At 44.4% G+C, this 18,657-nt stretch overlaps 1 protein-coding gene and 1 pseudogene across 2 annotated transcripts in view; one reads left to right on the forward strand and one right to left on the reverse strand.

The window, feature by feature from the left end:
• The window catches only part of LOC115203092 (unconventional myosin-Ie), a 59,140-nt gene extending 42,109 nt beyond the window's left edge, over positions 1–17,031 (forward strand). Inside the window, exons 14-29 of one of the 2 annotated variants that reach the window (XM_029767454.1) lie at positions 753–920; positions 1,498–1,583; positions 2,916–2,997; positions 3,409–3,515; positions 4,182–4,280; positions 7,987–8,131; positions 10,686–10,800; positions 10,977–11,146; positions 11,243–11,388; positions 12,927–13,073; positions 13,299–13,456; positions 13,570–13,659; positions 13,754–13,967; positions 14,183–14,218; positions 15,497–15,666; positions 15,795–17,031. In XM_029767454.1, the coding sequence (XP_029623314.1) occupies positions 753–920; positions 1,498–1,583; positions 2,916–2,997; positions 3,409–3,515; positions 4,182–4,280; positions 7,987–8,131; positions 10,686–10,800; positions 10,977–11,146; positions 11,243–11,388; positions 12,927–13,073; positions 13,299–13,456; positions 13,570–13,659; positions 13,754–13,967; positions 14,183–14,218; positions 15,497–15,666; positions 15,795–15,871 (2,010 nt within the window). In that variant the 3' untranslated portion in view covers positions 15,872–17,031. The remainder of the gene's footprint in view (positions 1–752; positions 921–1,497; positions 1,584–2,915; positions 2,998–3,408; positions 3,516–4,181; positions 4,281–7,986; positions 8,132–10,685; positions 10,801–10,976; positions 11,147–11,242; positions 11,389–12,926; positions 13,074–13,298; positions 13,457–13,569; positions 13,660–13,753; positions 13,968–14,182; positions 14,219–15,496; positions 15,667–15,794) is intronic. The other variant, XM_029767455.1, reaches the window with a different exon arrangement.
• Positions 17,032–17,516: 485 nt separating this feature from the next.
• LOC115204729 (G2/mitotic-specific cyclin-B2-like) lies at positions 17,517–18,641 on the reverse strand (annotated as a pseudogene).
• Positions 18,642–18,657: the final 16 nt, after the last annotated feature.

Consider the following 18,657-nt stretch of genomic DNA (forward strand, 5'->3'; position numbering starts at 1 on the left):
AAATAAGAGCGAACACTCTGCCAATTGAGTTACAGTAGGGCCACTGAAGCCTCCCCACTCTTCCCATGACCGGCAGTCTAACATCCTCAAACGTGCCGACATGCCTCTTAATTTGATTTATCCGTCCCGCTGAGAGGCTTAATCCATGAAATCCACAACAAGGGCGACATTTAAACAAGCTGAGATCTGAGGCAGCCAAGCAGGGAGTCTGTGTCCAGTCTCTGACTCCTCTGTTTTAGACCAAGCCCAGTTGGCTACATCTGTGACTGTGGTAACTTTACCAGAGCTGCATTTCCACTAGTGACAAAAACCTGTGTTCTCTGTTTGTGACTTTGCCACAACTAAAGAGCCAGACACTGCAATGACTGTCACCAGTGAAGGCCACTGGCCACCGTGTCCATGGACACCGTGTGGAGCCAGATAGGGCAGCAGCTGTGTGTGTTGTGATGACATCATTCAGTGTGGGTGTGTGATGTTCTGGGATGCAACGCGGTAGCTAATTGTGAATTGGATCTGCTGTTATGCTTTGAGCTGGTGGAGTACACAACGAATACTGTAACCCGTGTTTATCACTTTAGTCTATCCCTGACATTGATGTATTTATGTGGAATTCAGAAAGAGTGTCTAGTGTGTGGAGAAAGTTGGCATTGTCAGTTATAATCAAGATGGTCATGGGGGATATGTTCATGTTTTAGATCTGATGTCGTGGCTGAGGTTATTCTCTGTGTTCATCTCTTTGGTTCTCCTCCCAGAACCCCCCTGGCATCATGAGTATCCTGGATGACGTGTGTGCCACCATGCACGCGGTGGGCGAGGGGGCAGACCAGACCATGCTGCAGAAGCTGAGGGTGGCCATCAACTCCCATGAACACTTCAACAGCTGGAACCAAGGCTTCATCATCCACCACTACGCTGGCAAGGTCTGCAACACTGCAGTATACCTTTTCTCTTCTCCTCTCCTTATCCCTCTCTCCTCTCATCTCTCCCCTATCTTTCTCTCATTCTGTCTTTCATACTGTTGTGCTCTTCTTCTCATGTCATCTCTTTCTCTTTTTCCAGTCCTTTTCTCACTCCTTCTCCATTTCTCTCACCCTTTCATTCTCATGGTGAATGATGTGTTTGGGTCTCAGTCTGGTACACATGCCACAAGTCCTAATGAACCATGTCATAATGGCTTGGAGGGGTCCTGCATCATCATGGCTTAGAACATTCCTACAGTACCACCCCAGACTATAGTGGCTATACCAATGATCTATACACACTCTATGTATATGAAGCTGTAGTTGGGAAGCAAGCTTAAAAATGTAACATTGGTGGTCTTGCAGAGAACCTGTCATCAATCGATTCTCTTTTGTCAATTAATTCTTTGTTGTTGTTCTTAACATTCTCTGTTAATTTTGATAGGGCACCTGGATTGAGCTGACGGTACTAACTGCTATCTGAATGGGTTAACTTTGTGCTGTGATTGTCACTAACCCTCTAACATCTCTCCTCCAGGTGTCCTACGACGCAGAGGGCTTCTGTGAGAGGAACCGTGACGTCCTCTTCAGTGACCTCATCGAGTTGATGCAAAGCAGCGAAATGTAAGTCACTTATGCAAGCATTAGAGAGCATATGCAGCTAGCTGTTCTTTCTGAGACCGGGCTGAGCATTTTGTTTAGAAGTCCACAAAGAGAGATCTTCTATTATGATGTATATGAATTGATGCATCTGAGACTTGCAGATTACTAGTGCAGCTGGAAAAGGCAGTTCAATAGGAGTGTGCAGGGCTGGAGGTGCTCTCCCCTCTCTTGGGGGTTTGCTCAGGACTTCTAAGGTCTGGCGAGTGTCTCACTGTCTCCCTAGGGAGCTACATTGAGGAGTAGACTCCCCTGACCGTCTTGTGCGCTCCTGGGCCTCCTTTGAGCCGCCAGTGGCCATCTGTGCAAACAGCCACCACAGCCTCTAAAGCCCTTTTGTGTGTAGCCTGCAGGGTGGGCCATGCGAAGACCCCAAAACCCCATTCAGATCCCAACCCCCACTCCCCACACACACACACTTATAGACACACAGACACAAATGTGTGGAGGGAAAGGAGCCTCATTCCTTAGCGCAGCAGGTCTGCTCAGAGAAGAAAGAAAATATCATTATAGTCAGCTGGACATTGTTAGCGTGCTGCTGGTCCATCTGCACACACAAAGTCCACTGATCCTCCCTTATGTCCACATGGCCTAGATTAAAAAGTTTAAGACCAGACAAATACTCATGCAGGGAAAGATGGTAGCTCTCATGTGTAAACGTTTGCACATTCTGTGTCCTGACAGTCCCTGTATTTGTTTTACATGACTAATATGTTTGTCAACAACAAATAAATAATTCCTTAAGCAGTAGATTTCTTGAACTTGAACCTTTGTTAGTTGTTATTTACAACGGGTTTATTTGAGGACTGCAAAATAAGCACTTTGAGCACTTCAAGTGATAAACAGAAAGGTTGAGATCAGAACTATTGAGAGGTTCTGGAATCCTGGCAACTATGTGCTACATTCTGACCAGCACACATCCATCATGGGTTTAGAGACCATGTTGTGAGTGAGGACATTCTGACTGTAGCATGATTAAAAGGAATGAGTATAAAGAAAATACCATATTTGCTGGTATAACTTTCCAGTCACAGTGCAATAAAAATGCACATTTCGAGGAAGTGAAAGTCACAGTTTGGCAGGAGAGCAGCTAAAAACCACAGTTATTCAAACTTCAGCTCAGTTCCCTGAAGCTAAACAACAATGTGAGCTGAGCCACTGGCAGCCAGCTCAGAGATTCCACAGACCTGAGTTTGCTGCTTCTAAGAAAACTCAGCTCAAGTGGAGAACAGTCTTAGCCTGGTCTTCTATATACGTTGTCTATCAGTCCTTATTACACCTGGTTCTCCTCTACAGAGCTTTCATCAGGGCCCTGTTTCCAGATAACCTCAACGCCGAAAAGAAAGGCCGGCCGACGACAGCGGGCAGTAAAATCAAGGTGTGTTGAGCTGCTGTGAGACGTGTGTTTGTACGCCGTACATCAGTGACATGGGTGTATCTATGGGCCACGCGCCTACCTGACCTTATCACTCTCTGTCAGGTGCAAATCCAGAGCATGCAGATGAAAAGCTCATTCACTCCAGTGTTGTTTTAGTGTCGTCTCTGTGTTCCAGTGATGACAGTTTTAATCAGGGACGTGGTGCCATGTCCTCTAACACCCATCAGTATCTCTCAAGCACAAAGATACCACCTTGTAGTCAGTCGCGTCAGTGCTGTGTCCCTGAACACTACAGCTTGGAGTACAAACAGTTATTCAGCAACAACATGTCGATACAGTTTATATGTTTTAACCACAAACTATTCTTCATCCTCTCCCTCCTCCTCTTCTTCCTCCTACTTCTCCGTTCAGAAACAAGCGAATGACCTGGTCCAGACGCTGATGAAGTGCACCCCTCACTACATCCGCTGCATCAAACCCAACGAGACCAAGAAGCCCAAGGACTGGGAGGAGAGCCGGTGAGTGTCTGAACACTGAAATGTCAGGGAACTGCAAAACACAGTCTTTGAGATGTGTGTGAAATAATTTACAGTCTGTTCTGGAGATTGTCAATTGATATTGAGCAGGATATCACATTACTCAACTCAATGTTGTTAGGTCTGCTTGGTGAATCACTCACTGGTATTGTATTTCCCTGTTCTGGCCTCTTTAAGACTGTGTGATGGAGGAAGTCTCTGAGACACTCTTACTCTGACTCCCTCTGTTTTTCCTTCCCGCTCTTTCTTCCCTGGCTGGGTACGAGATGTACTGATGCAGGGTGCTGTGTTGTTGGGGCCTAATGGTCTTCCTGTTGTGAGCAGCAGTGAGCTGGGCTCAGGCTCAGGTCGGGCCGGCCTAATTAGCACCAGAACTGCTGTTTTCACAGGAAGCCTGGGTGCATTCTTTAGTTCCTTACAGTATCCTTAGTGTTGGAACATATCAATTATGTTATAGCCCCACCGTTAGGTTCAACATAAATCTAAATAGATCAATTCTATTTTATCTTAGAAATGGAGGTAGATGCTGATAGATGAACGTCTTCACTGCTATATCTTTGTGGTGAAGGGTTGGTTGAAGCATCTGACCAACCTTCTTCATACATCCCAGCCAGACTGACCCTGTATTCCCCTCTCTTCTTTCTTCAGGGTAAAGCACCAAGTGGAGTACCTGGGCCTGAAGGAGAACATCAGGGTGAGGCGTGCTGGCTATGCCTACCGCAGAGTCTTCAGGAAGTTCCTCAACAGGTAAGGCCCTTCCTTATGGGGAGAGTGGCATAAAGGAATGAATGAATTCTACACTTTAAGTGTAAATCTAATTTTAATGGTCACATACACGTGTTTAGCAGATGTTACTGCAGGTGTAGCGAAATGCTTGTGCTTCTAGTTTCGACAGTGCAGCAATATCTAGAAAGTAATATCTAACAATTCCATAACATATACCCAATACACACAAATCTAAGTAAAGGAATGAAACTAAGAATATATATACTCAACAAAAAAAGAAACGTCCCTTTGTCAGGACCCTGTCTTTCAAAGATTATTTGTAAAAATCCAAATAACTTCACAGATCTTCATTGTAAAGGGTTTAAACACTGTTTCGCATGCTTGTTCAATGAACCATAAACAATTAATGAACATGCACCTGTGGAACGGTCGCTAAGACACTAACAGCTTACAGACGGTAGGCAATTAAGGTCACAGTAATGAAAACTTAGGACACTAAAGAGGCCGTTCTACTGACTCTGAAAAACACCAAAAGAAAGATGACCAGGGTCCCTGCTCATCTGCGTGAACTTGCCTTAGGCATGCTGCAAGGAGGCATGAGGACTGCAGATGTACTGTGAGACGCCTAAGACAGCGCTACAGGGAGACAGGATGGACAGCTGACTGTCCTCGCAGTGGCAGACCACGTGTAACAACACCTGCACAGGATCGGTACATCTGAACATCACACCTGCGGGACAGGTACAGGATGGCAACAACAACTGCCTGAGTTACACCAGGAACGCACAATCACTCCATCAGTGCTCAGTCTGTCCGCAAAAGGCTGAGAGAGGCTGGACTGAGGGCTTGTAGGCCTGTTGTAAGTCAAGTCCTCACCAGAAATCACTGGCAACAACGTCGCCTATGGGCACAAACCCACCGTCGCTGGACCAGGCAGGACTGTCATTAAGTACTCTCGACTGATGAGTTGCGGTTTTGTCTCACCAGGGGTGATGGTCGGATTCGCGTTTATCGTCGAAGGAATGAGCGTTACACCGAGGCCTGTGCTCTGGAGCGGGATCGATTTGGAGGTGGAGGGTCCGTCATGGTCTGGGTCGGTGTGTCACAGCATCATCGGACTGAGCTTGTTGTCATTGCAAGCAATCTCAACGCTGTGCGTTACAGGGAAGACCTCCTCCTCCCTCATGTGGTACCCTTCCTGCAGACTCATCCTGACATGACCCTCCAGCATGACAATGCCACTGCTCGTTCTGTGCGTGATTTTCTGCAAGACAGGAATGTCAGTGTTCTGCCATGGCCAGCGAAGAGCCCGGATCTCACGTCTGGGACCTGTTGGATCGGAGGGTGAGGGCTAAGGCTAGGCCCCCCCCCCCCCCCAGAAATGTCCAGGAACTTGCAGGTGCCTTGGTGGAGTGGGGTAACATCTCACAGCAAGAACTGGCAAATCTGGTGCAGCCCATGAGAAGGAGATGCACTGCAGTAATTAATGCAGCTGGTGGCAACACCAGATACTGACTGTAACTTTAGATTTTGACCCCCCCCCCCCCCTTTGTTCAGGGACACATTATTCAATTTCTGTTAGTCACATGTCTGTGGAACTTGTTCAGTTTATGTCTCGGTTGTTGAATCTTATGTTCATACAAATATTTACACATGTTAAGTTTGTTGAAAATAAACGCAGTTGACAGTGAGGGGACATTTCTTTTTCTGCTGAGTTTAAATGTACAGTTGAAGTCGGAAGTCTACATGCACTTAGGTTGGAGTCATTTAAAACTCGTTTTTCAACCACTCCACAAATTTCTTGTTAACAAACTATAGTTTTGGCAAGTCGGTTAGGACATCTACTTTGTGCATGACAAGTAATTTTTCCAACAATTGTTTATAGACAGATTATTTCACTTATAATTCACTGTATCACAATTCCAGTGGGTTAGAAGTTTACATACACTAAGTTGACTGTGCCTTTAAACAGCTTGGAAAATTCCAGAAATTGTCATGGCTTTAGAAGCTTCTGATAGGCTAATTGACATAATTTGAGTCAATTGGAGGTGTACCTGTGGATGTATTTTAAGGCCTACCTTCAAACTCAGTGCCTCTTTGTTTGACATCATGGGAAAATCAAAAGAAATTAGCCAAGACTTCAGAAAAAAAATTGTAGATCTCCAGAAGTATGGTTCATCCTTGAGAGCCATTTCCAAATGCCTGAAGGTACCATGTTCATCTGTACAAACAATTGTACACAAATATAAACACCATGGGACCACGCAGCCGTCATACCGCTCAGGAAGAAGACGCATTCTGTCTCCTAAAGATGAACGTACTTTGGTGCGAAAAGTGCAAATCAATCCCAAAACAGCAGCAAAGGACCTTGTGAAGATGCTGGAGGAAACGGGTACAAAAGTATCTATATCCACAGTAAAATGAGTCCTATATCGACATAACCTGAAAGGCCGCTCAGCAAGGAAGAAGCCACTGCTCCAAAACCGCCATAAAAAAAGCCAGACTACAGTTTGCAACTGCACATGAGGACAAAGATCGTACTATTTGGAGAAATGTCCTCTGGTCTGATGAAACAAAAATAGAACTGTTTGGCCATAATGACCATTGTTATGTTTGAAGGAAAAAGGGGGAGGCGTGCAAGCCGAAGAACACCATCCCAACCGTGAAGCACAGGGGTGGCAGCATCATGTTGTGCGAGTGGTTTGATGCAGGAGGGACTGGTGCACTTCTCAAAATAGATGGCATCATGAGGAAGGAAAATGATGTGGATATTTTGAAGCAACATCTCAAGACATCAGCCAGGAAGTTAAAGCTTGGTCGCAAATGGGTCTTCCAAATGGACAATGACCCCAAGCATACTTTGTGGCAAAATGGCTTAAGGACAATAAAGTCAAGGTATTGGAGTACAAACCTGACTCGGTTACACCAGCTCTGTGAGGAGGAATCGTCTGACCCACTGGGAATGTGATGAAAGAAATAAACGCTGAAATAAATCATTCTCTCTACTATTATTCTGACATTTCACATTCTGAAAATAAAGTGGTGATCCTAACTGACCTAAGGCAGGGAATTTTTACTATGATTAAATGTCAGGGATCGTGAAAAACTGAGTTTAAATGTCTTTGGCTAAGGTGTATGTAAACTTCCGACTTCAACTGTATGAGTCTTTTTCGTGTGACACTATCTGCCCTGCCCTCCCAGAATAAGGACAGAGGTTGGTTTTGTCCCTATCCCAGTCAGCAGCATAGTGTAGGGCGGTCTCTCTCTCATCTCTCTCAGGAAAAGGACACAGGGTCGGCATTTGCAGGCAATCGGGAAGTGCTCACTTTGCTAATGTTAGTGTTGGCAGGTTCGAAGGAACAGGCTGTGGGGTGTGCTGAGCCTGCTGATGAGAACCACTGCTATAGAACACAGGGAGAACTCAGGGCTTCTGTTGTCGGATTTATACACATACTGTGTAAGAGTCATCGTGAAAAAGCACTGCTGAGTTTAGAGTTTGGTTACTGTATTGTTAGACTTGTGGTGAATGTATTTTCTTAATGCGCCCCAGACCTCTTTCTTCTCCCTTGCATCATATAGGACAAGGATAGCAATAGTATACGCTTAATCTCTCGCAAATGCTGCAACAACAACGTCCACATTTTCTAAATGAGGGTTTAGTTGTGGATTTTTCTCTCAATCTTTCTCTTCATCTAATTATCTCTCTCTCCCTCATTATGTTCCTCAGGTATGCCATCCTGACTAAGGAGTCGTGGCCTACATGGCGTGGAGATGAGAAACAGGGTGTTCTTCATCTCCTACGTGCAGTCAACATGGACCAGGACCAGTTCCAGCTTGGATGCACAAAGGTCTTCATCAAAGCACCTGAGTCTGTAAGACCACCCCTCTCTGACCTGCCTACATATAGTTAGACCATTCCTCTCTCTGACCTGCCTACATACAGTTAGATTACTCCTCTCTCTGACCTGCCTACATACAGTTAAACCACTCCTCTCTGACCTGCCTACATATAGTTAGACCACCCCTCTCTGACCTGCCTACATACAGTTAGATTACTCCTCTCTCTGACCTGCCTACATATAGTTAGACCACCCCTCTCTGACCTGCCTACATATAGTTAAACCACTCCTCTCTCTGACCTGCCTACATACAGTTAAACCACTCCTCTCTCTGACCTGCCTACATATAGTTAAACCACTCCTCTCTCTGACCTGCCTACATGCAGTTAAACCACTCCTCTCTCTGACCTGCCTACATATAGTTAGACCACCCCTCTCTCTGACCTGCCTACATACAGTTAAACCACTCCTCTCTCTGACCTGCCTACATGCAGTTAGATTACTCCTCTCTCTGACCTGCCTACATGCAGTTAGATTACTCCTCTCTCTGACCTGCCTACATATAGTTAAACCACTCCTCTCTCTGACCTGCCTACATGCAGTTAGATTACTCCTCTCTCTGACCTGCCTACATATAGTTAAACCACTCCTCTCTCTGACCTGCCTACATAGTTAAACCGCTCCTCTCTGACCTGCCAACATACAGGGAATATGTACAGTGAATATGTACTGTAAACTGGCCTCTTCCAGTAAGTATACCCATTCAAGTAACCCATTCCATGAAACTGTACCACCAACCTGCCTTCGTCCAATGAAAATACCACCTACCTAACTTTCTTCTAATAGGTTAGAACAGGTGTAGAATTAGACCTCTCATAGGCTACAGGCTGCCATGGTGTTGTTGACATGTGCGTTGGCATGCAATAATTCTGTTGTCAGGGAGAGAAATCCAAGACTCAAGAGTTTTTAGACTGAACACCATAAAAGGTAGTAGTATGCAGGAACATGTCAGTATATCTGTGATTGGGGAGCAGGAAGGAGCGGGTTAGACACAGCTCTTGTGTCCACGTCAGAGCTGTTGAGTCAACACTACACTGGAACTCATACACAAGTGCGAGTCTGTGGTCAAGGGGGTGGTGGGACATTGGAGGGTGTTTTTTCCACCGTAACTGCACTTTTTCCCACTGCTACAATGAAAGCTGTGATTGTGGCTAGCCCTTGAGATCACTTATTGACATCTGTACACACATGCGTGAAGATACATTACATTACATTACATTACATTACATTACATTACATAGTCCTGAATCAGGCCTTGTGTGATTTCAGCAGCAGACTGCCAAGTTCCCCCTCCCCCCTCATTGCCCTACTGAGGTGTGCTTATGAAACACAAATATCACACAGGGGCGGACCCTGCGATTACCCAGCTGCCAGGCTTCTCAAAACAAACCTCCCTCTGATAAGACGCTGACACAAAGTCATTAGTTCATGGCAAAAGCATTTTTTTTTCTCTTCATACAATTAGATGACATAGTTTGAGTCCAGGCCAAGAGTAGAATCACTCTCTCTTCAGAGTAGACTGTCTCACAAGGTGCTAATGGATAACCCTGTGAGACACTGTCAGAGGTGTCACACTGTCAGGTGCTGCTCAGAGTTAAAGGTCTGGATGGCTTAAACACACTCCCAGCCCAGGTTAAACACCGGCTCCACATTCTCTTTAACAGTCATCTCCTTCCTTTCATAGTCATTTTTATCCTCACTATTGTTTTTTTCCCTTTTTTTGTTTTACATGTATAAAGCAGTCTTTATTTTTATAAATCAATCATACTTTATATTCTATTATGAACATACTACTCATACTTGTTTTTATTACTCTTTTCTTATACAATTTGTGATTGTTATTGTTATTTTACTGCATTGTTGAGCGTTAACAAGCAGGCATTTCATTGGATCGTGTGCATGTGACCAATAAACTTCGATTTGATTTGACATTCGGATCTAGTTTGAATTTGTTTAGTAACTATAGGGTAAATTGATAGGACAAGACCGAGCCTGTGTGGCCTGTGCCAGGGGTGTGGCAGTGCCAGGGCTGCATTGGGCGCGTGTGAGTGGGCATGATGTTTAGTCTGGGACAGGGCAGGGGGAGATTTGATGCTGGGTGTCTGGGGAGCCATCAGGAAATGAGAGGGAGGGAGCAGAGCCAGGGTGGGCTTAGGACTTGATGGCCCACCCACCCATAGTACTGTTACTACTGTATATGGGTCTGGACATTGGAGAAAATAGTGTATTAGGCAAGGCTCCTTTCAATGGATGGCTTATCTATCCATAACCCATTTAGTCAGTGTTTTCGCTTTGGAGAGAACATTATAGTGTTATGCTATTATATACTCATAGGAATCTGAAAAAACCTGACAACTTGGAATTGTTTGTCTATTCAGATTTCTTCAAGTATTAACAGTATGTCTGTTCAGTCATCCCTGTCATTGTATTTGGGTGTGTCTACTAATATATGAGGTATGCCCAGTATGTTTTGCTGTCACAGGTTGTTCAGGTATAAATGTTTTCATATCTGTGCCTCTTTCTACAGCTCTTCCTGTTGGAGGAGACGAGGGACCGTAAGTTTGACAGCCACGCCAGGGCCATCCAGAAAGCCTGGCGCAAGTATGTGGCCCGCAAGAAGTACGTTCAGATGAGGGAGGAAGGTGAGTGACGATCACTTTTTGAAAAAAACGAACTAGTCTAATCATCATGACTAATATTCAAACTTAGATTTTAAACAGTGTCAAGGTTCTGGTCTAATGCTTCTAAAAATGAACTGAATTGAGACTGCATGTATGCATTCTTGTCTGACTGCCTGTCCCTGTGTGTCCATCCCCAGCCTCTGACCTGCTGGTGAACAGGAAGGAGAGGAGGAGACACAGCCTCAACAGGAACTTTGTGGGGGACTACCTCGGTATGGACGACAGGCCTGAGCTACGACAGTTCCTGGCCAAGAGGGAAAAGATTGACTTCGCTGACAAAGTCACAAAATACGACCGTCGCTTCAAAGTAGGTGTCTTGAACAGCAGAATTCTCTGTTTGTTTGTTTCTGATATTGTTAGTCCAATGACCATTTGTCTCCTCTCTGTCCCTATGTGTTTCCAGGGCATTAAGAGAGACTTGATCCTGACCCCGAAGTGTATGTACCTGATTGGGAGAGAAAAAGTGAAGCAGGGCCCTGAGAAAGGTCAGGTGACCGAGGTGCTGAAGAGGCGGATTGATGTGGAGAAGATCCTGGCTGTGTCTCTCAGGTAAGACCCAGATATTATGACCCAGGTCCTAGGCGCCAGGAGGGGCTGGCAGGGTCTGCTTAGCCCCATACTGACTGTTTAGTGTTTATTCCCCTTAGGCAGTAAGAACACACAGGACCAGCAGACTCAAGGCCTCGCAAAGTCAGCTAGTTAAAGTGTAACTGTTTTCACCAGCGGTCACAAATAGATAGTTGCACAATGTACTGTACATAGAGACTATTGGTCTTGTCAGTGACGTCATCCAAACGGTTGTACATTCATGGTATCCGGGTTTCGGTATTTTCAAGTACAAACGATACTATTCACTGGGTCTCAGTAGGAAAGTTGATAAACAGCTCAGGAATCAGCCCCCCATTACACATGAGATTGTTCTGTCAGCTCACAGAAACCCACCATGTTAAGCTACAGCTAGCTGCAGAAATGTAAAAGCTACAAAGTCTGGATGTACGATCACTCAAGTCCCCATGTTCCTTTACATGTCACACATGGGGTATTACAAACATGGAAGAGATTCAAACCTCTTGTATATGTCTGCTCTTGTGGGTGTGTAAAGGCTATATGAATACATGTTCTCAACACAACTACAAAGTACGCTTCAGAGTAATTATTTTATTCTACCTTTATTTTACCAGGCAGGTCAATTAAGAGCAAATTCTTATTTACAATGACGGCCATTTTGTTTTGTTGAAGTCACCAGTGAAGACAAATAATACTGACAGCATCAGCCCAGAGGTCAGGTCAATTATTACGACCCACATTACTCTGTGACCCACTAAGCTCGACATTTGCATATAACCAGCGAGGGGGGAAAAAGGAAAAAAAACTTGACTGGTCAAAGCCGTGTTGAACACTCAACTAGATTATGAGTGTAACTATGGGACTTGTATGATCATATAGCTTGTTGAATGTTGCACATGAATTGGATGGGGCTTTGTTTTTGGTGGGGACATTATAGAAGACTTTGTAGAGGCTTTTGAGTCTGTGTGAGTGATTGTGGGGTTGTGGGTAATATGAACCAGGTGGTGCTTGGAGGGAAAGCAGGCATTGTAAAAAGCTCATTGGGGGGAAACAGTGCATCGCTGTGTGAGTTGCAGGAACAGGTTTCCCTCTCTCCTTAGTTACCTGCTGCTTTGTCTCTCGCTGGTTATATGCAAATTTCAAGCTTAGTGGGTCATGAAGTAATGCGGGTCATAATAATTTAGCTAACCTGACCTCTGGGCTGATGCTGTCAGTATTATTTGTCTTTGCTGGTGACTTCAACAAAACAAATGGCTGGCATTGTAAATAATTTGTTCTTAATTGACCTGCCTGGTAAAATAAAATAATTCATCTGGGCCTTTTACATGCAAATGTACTATATTTACCTGACGATAGAATCTGTGTTATGACGATAGAATTGAATGTCGAATTCACAATCACTCTCCTCCAACATATCAGTTCAAACTTCAAATCAAACTTTATTCATATCTGTCACATTACAGTGCATGTCACAAAGTTTCTCCCCAGTCCCAACTGATTGGTCTGTCCCTGTCCCTCAGCACGATGCAGGACGACCTGCTGATCCTGCATGAGCAGGAGTATGACAGCCTGCTGGAGTGCACCTTTAAGACCGAGTTCATCAGCCTGCTGGCCCGCAGGTTCGAGGAGAGGACCCAGAGGAAGCTGCCGCTCAAGTTTGGCACCACGTACGTGCTGTAAACACAAACATGCATTTAAACAGACAGTGTTATATATCGGTGGAGCGAATGTAGACAAAGCTTTGGTCAACATGATTTACAATACTCTAGGGTAGTTCTGGAAATACTACATTTGATTTGGTACTGAGATAACGGATTACATTTCTCTGGCAGTTTCCAGTGGATGGTTTGAGTCAGTGGTTGTAAGGGAGATCTCTCTGCTCTGTCTCTCAGACTGGAGCTGAAGCTGAAGAAGGAGAACTGGGGTTTCCTGAGTGGAGGCGGCTCCAGGCAGGTGATGTTTGTCCAGGGCCAGGGGGACGTGGCTGTCACAAAGCCCTCCAGTAAGACGCTGCAGGTCAGCATTGGAGCCGGGCTGTCCAAGAACACACGTGAGTATTACAGGAGTAGTGTGTACCATCCCTCCACATCAGGATTCAATAGACATGGTGTTTTCTTAGTGTTGTCTGAAACATGCTGTTTACTGACTTAGTCCCCTTTGTAGGTCCCACCAAGAAAAGCTTCACTCAGAGTCGCTCCAACGTGTCCAGAACCCATCAGAACACTCCCACACGGGCTGCCCCTGGGCCTCCAGGTAGAATAATCATTAGCTGGTGTAGGCCTTCACCCCTGTACATAATAAAGCAGTTAGCAACACTTGATGACAACCATCTTCCTCTTTGTCACAGTTGCCCATCAGAATGGTGGTCCGAAAAACACCAACCACATAGCCAATCAGAGGAACGCCTCACAGTATTCCAATCAGAGGCTTCCGTCAACAGGCAATGGGTCCCGCCCCTTCCTGCCCAACAACGTCATTCTGAAGGAGAGAGGCAGCAGCCATCCTAAGCCCAACCAGCCAAACCTGGATTGTCTGAAGGTCCCTGACCAGGGGGCGGCAGGGTGAGTACTGGCAGCAATAACCCTGATTACCTCCCAATACAGAGCCCTTAGAACTGATAACTATAATGACTTACTATACAGGTACGTTTGCTCTTACATAAACATGTAAATACTGAGGATGAGTATGCTGTGAAACATGGTGCAGTGCTGTTTGTGTGTGAGCCCACGCACACACACGTGTCCTGCTGTAACTTGGATGATGTATTCCTTTTTAGTAACGGAGGCGCCCGGACAGCTTCGAATGGAGGAATGTGAGTCTGAGTGTTTGCGGTGTGTTGGGTGATGGTTCAGGCCTTAGCCAAGCCAGGCGCAGCTCACTGGCATGATGTGTATCTCTCCTGTAGCTAGATGCTCTCCTTCTTGCTTGTAGACATCTCTCTAACAGCTGATGTTGAATCAGAAGAAGGCAAAACCTATCATCTGATTGGACGAAACTACAGAACAAAGTCTGAGCCCAGTAACATGCTATCAATCATTCTGTTGTTGAAGAGTAATTTTGCTCCAGAATTATACCTTCAAAGGCATGATATGGATTCCTGATATGGAATCTATTCTCATATAATATCGCTAGATCCCACTGCTTGCAAATTACTGGGCTTACTTTTTTCTCCCAGAATTGGGTCTGGTGTCAGCTAACACGGAAAACCTTGATTGGGTACGTCTCAATGGTTTTGAGATATCCTGGATACAAATCTTGGGGAAGCAAGATATAACTTTTTTTATTAGTGATTAATTTGGTGTGATAGTTTGCTTATTGGTTGACTTCGTGAAGGGGTTGTGTGTGTATTTTTCATCTCTAGCCTTCTCAAGTTAATTAATTGTATTTACAAACTACTTTCCAGTGTTTTACACCCCATAATACCATGTGGTGATTTCCAATGAGACTTACCCCCACACCATGGGGTTACCAGTGTGTTATGCTAATGTAAGCTCTAATGTTGTGTTTCCACAATAACAAGTCTTTAGTATGACACTAAAGACTTGTGGTGCGCATAATCAACCACCTCTGCGAGAAGGTGTTAAAGTTCACTGTTAGCCATTGTTATGTACCAGCTGAAAAGTACCCAGGGCCTTGCCTTGGCTCCAATGCAGAGCAGGTCCACCGGAGCCATGGGTGCCGGCCTGCGTAGATGGAAACAGAAAAGTCTGAGCCTTCTGGGTAAAACACTGGGATAAATCCTAATTAGAATGGCATCAATAGTGTTGTACTGAGACAAATCTATGGGATGGCTCGCCATCTTGTGGTAAAACTGTGCATATCAACTTCTATTTAGTCAGGTGTCTTTGAAAGAAACAATGGAGTAAGCACAAACCAATACTAACTACCACACAAACTCACATGGTATGTTCTTTCATCCCAATATCAATAACTTCACATCCTTTGCTAAAGCCACACAATAATCAAAGCTTTCCTAATGACTGACTAGTGTTCGTGGGCCAGTAGAATGGTGTCACACTAATGAAGGATAGGAGACTATTTTCTTTGATAACTAAGGCTCGCTCCTGTTGTCTTTCTCTTTATTCCTCAGTGTCCAAAGACAGTCGGTCAGTAGACCACCCCCAGGAGGGGGGCGACCCAAACCTGCCCCCAAACCCAAGCCCCAGGTGCCCCAGTGCAAAGCCCTTTATGCCTATGATGCTCAGGACACAGATGAGCTCAGCTTCAATGCAGACGACGTCATCGACATCATCAAGGAAGGTAATATACAGGAGGCAGAAATCATACCGTCATTGCACAAAGGGAAAATTATTGGATTTTGTTTGGTGCGGGGTGCACAAACGTAACACTTTAGTCCCACTGTAAACTAAGTCTTCTTTCTTGATCAGATGCTTCTGGCTGGTGGACGGGGAGGCTACGGGCAAAGCAAGGCCTGTTCCCCAACAACTACGTCAGCAAGATCTAGGAGCTGCATGAAGAACAGCTGACTGTCAATCACCAGAAGAGAAGTACACACCTCTACAGACCGGAGGGTGGAGATGGAGCTACCAAACAAAAGAGATTTTGTGAGACCGAGAAGAGAGAAACTGACATTTTCTCCACTCCTGCATTGTAGCGTTATTCTGGACAGACAAGAGGAGCGTCAGGCTTGCAATGAAGTTCTATTTTTATGGGGATCTGAGGACAATACTTTTTTGTCCAGGGGCAAATCGCTACTCAATCCCTGTGAGCACTGAACAAAACTATTTATTGTATTTATATAGCCTTCTACATTCTCCCTTCCCTTTTTCACTTCGCTATGGTTTTATGGTGATATTTTGGATGCATAATATGTGGAACCAGGTTGCAATTACATTTTTCATATCTCATTTTGGAAATGAAAGGGTTTTAACATGAATTCGGGGTTGTTTCCAAGAAGCCACTGTCTCTGTTTCAGTTCAATATAGTTTTCAATGGGGATTTGTGCTGCTAAAATGAATTTAGATGGTATTGGCTATAGAAATCTATATGTAGACAAATTTTTACTTTATGGACATTTATATAGTTCATTGCACTGTGATTTTATAAACTTCGGCAATGCATTTCCCTAGAAAAAGTGATCGAATGTGTTTGATAACCAATTCTTATTGGTCAACTAAACGGATGCAATCACTTTCGGGAAAAGGAAATGCAGTGTGACAAAGGTAAATGTCTTCAGGAATCCCCCCGCTCTTATTTCCAAAGTCCAAGTGATAACTCTAGGACCACACTGTACTGTACTCTGTGTATTGTCTGGTTTATAAGCACTTTATCAGTAGCTACAGGTACTAACTTGGACAGACTGGTAACTACTGCCACAGCTAGTAATCCTTGATGTTTTGAAAGATTGCCAAACTAGTGATGGGCCAAGTTACTGGAAGATTATTTGTTTACATAGATCTAAAACGCCTGTATGCGCATCTGACATTTAGGAATTAAGTCAATATTCTTTGTTACAATTTAAAAATTAAGTGTGTCACTGCAGGATTTAATTTTTATTCAAAGTGCTCTGCTTTCCATTCCATGTAGCTTTAAGTGCACAGTATGGGTCATTACAGTGAATGGCGTTTGTTCTTTCAGGTGAAAGTAAAAATTCCACTGACCACACGCTTATGGCACTGAATGATCTTTTCCTGGTTTCCACAGCTTTTGAATATCGCTTACTTTATGCATCTAATCATTTAGGTCTGGACTCAATCCCGATTGAGCTGACATGATGCATTTACCAATCACATCTTCAGCACTGGATTGAACTGTGGCAGTTGTGCAATAAACAGTCAAGCATGTACTAATGTAGTTAATGCGCTAACTGGCCTCTCCTGTTCTGCCCTAGCTGGTCAGAACACTCCTTTCCCTACTAATTACCATTGCTGTGTCAGCAAGACTGTACATGCAAACAGATCTGGGACTATGCTACATTACAAGCTGTTCATACTAATGAACTTCATTATGCTGTACTAAACTTAAGAGTTGATGTTAAGTAGCAGGCCCATATTGGAACAAACTATTAGTTATGTTCTAGTCATACTTCTGTAGGTTGGTTGAATAAGACTTGGTACTTTGACTACAGGTGGCGTTTAACCCTCGATACTTTAAGATTGAAACCGGCTGTGGCTTTTAATGACCATTTAACAGCAACTAAAACAGAAAATAATTGCTACACAGCCATGTTTAAAAACATCTTGATTATTGGTCAACAAAGTTTATTTGCATGTACTTAAGGCCATCTCACAATGGATTTTCTTAAAGATAAAGTGCAGCAGACTGTCTGCATTCATGTCATGACATTAGTGTTTAGGTTCTGGGAGCAGAGCAGCAGCCATGTAATTTACAAATGTAGACTTCAGCTGCTTGCACACTTGTTCTTGACAGCCTGGAACACAATTACTCAATGTTTCTTCCAAGCTCTGACATGTAGCAATTTACCCAAACATAAGATTAGATCACTACAGCAGGGTCAAGCCAGAGGACCACTTACCTGAAGGCTTGTTCGCCCTTCATTGACAATATTTTTGGCGATGTGCTCCATGATCGGCTTGAGGTGGTTCTCATAGGTAGAGTAATGCTCCTGTGTTGTCTGCACAGGGAGTGGAAACAATGACCATATGTTGCTAGCACCAAATCAGTTAAACAAACCAGGTTGAGTTTTGTAATTTATTTCTGATACACTGAGTGGACCATCCCAATAATTGCCACAAAACCGTACATTACCCAGTTGAGCTCATCAAGCAGCAACAGCAATCTCAGAAGGGTGGTAGTGCACTGTCATAGTCAAGGAGGGTCAGTCCCATGAGGTACTTGGCTAATGTGTGCTTCTCAACAGCCTGAAAAGACAACCACTGGTATTACTAACCTTCTGGTAACCTGTCAATGGTTGGCTTTTCCACCTAACAAATAATTGCAGTTAATGTTGATGGGGTGATTTGAATAACGACACCCATAAAGAAATTTGTATGAAAACATGCATGTCATTGAGTAGCCTACATTGCCAGCCTTGGAGGCTCTCCTGAGGAAGTGTAGGGGTAGAGGCCATCCAAGCTCAAAGTTCAGACTTCGCAGAATCAGCTGCTCCATCTCCCGAATATGGGCCTTGGTAATGCATTGTCTGTGATGTAAACGAAATCCCTAGTCTCCGGGGAATACATCTCTTCATACTTGGATGCCAACATGGCAGTCACACCAACCAGCTGGAGCTTCTTGCGGCCAATAGTTTGCACCTAGATAGTAGAGTAG

The sequence above is a fragment of the Salmo trutta genome, chromosome 12 (assembly GCF_901001165.1).
Source record: "Salmo trutta chromosome 12, fSalTru1.1, whole genome shotgun sequence".
Lineage (NCBI taxonomy): Eukaryota > Metazoa > Chordata > Actinopteri > Salmoniformes > Salmonidae > Salmo > Salmo trutta.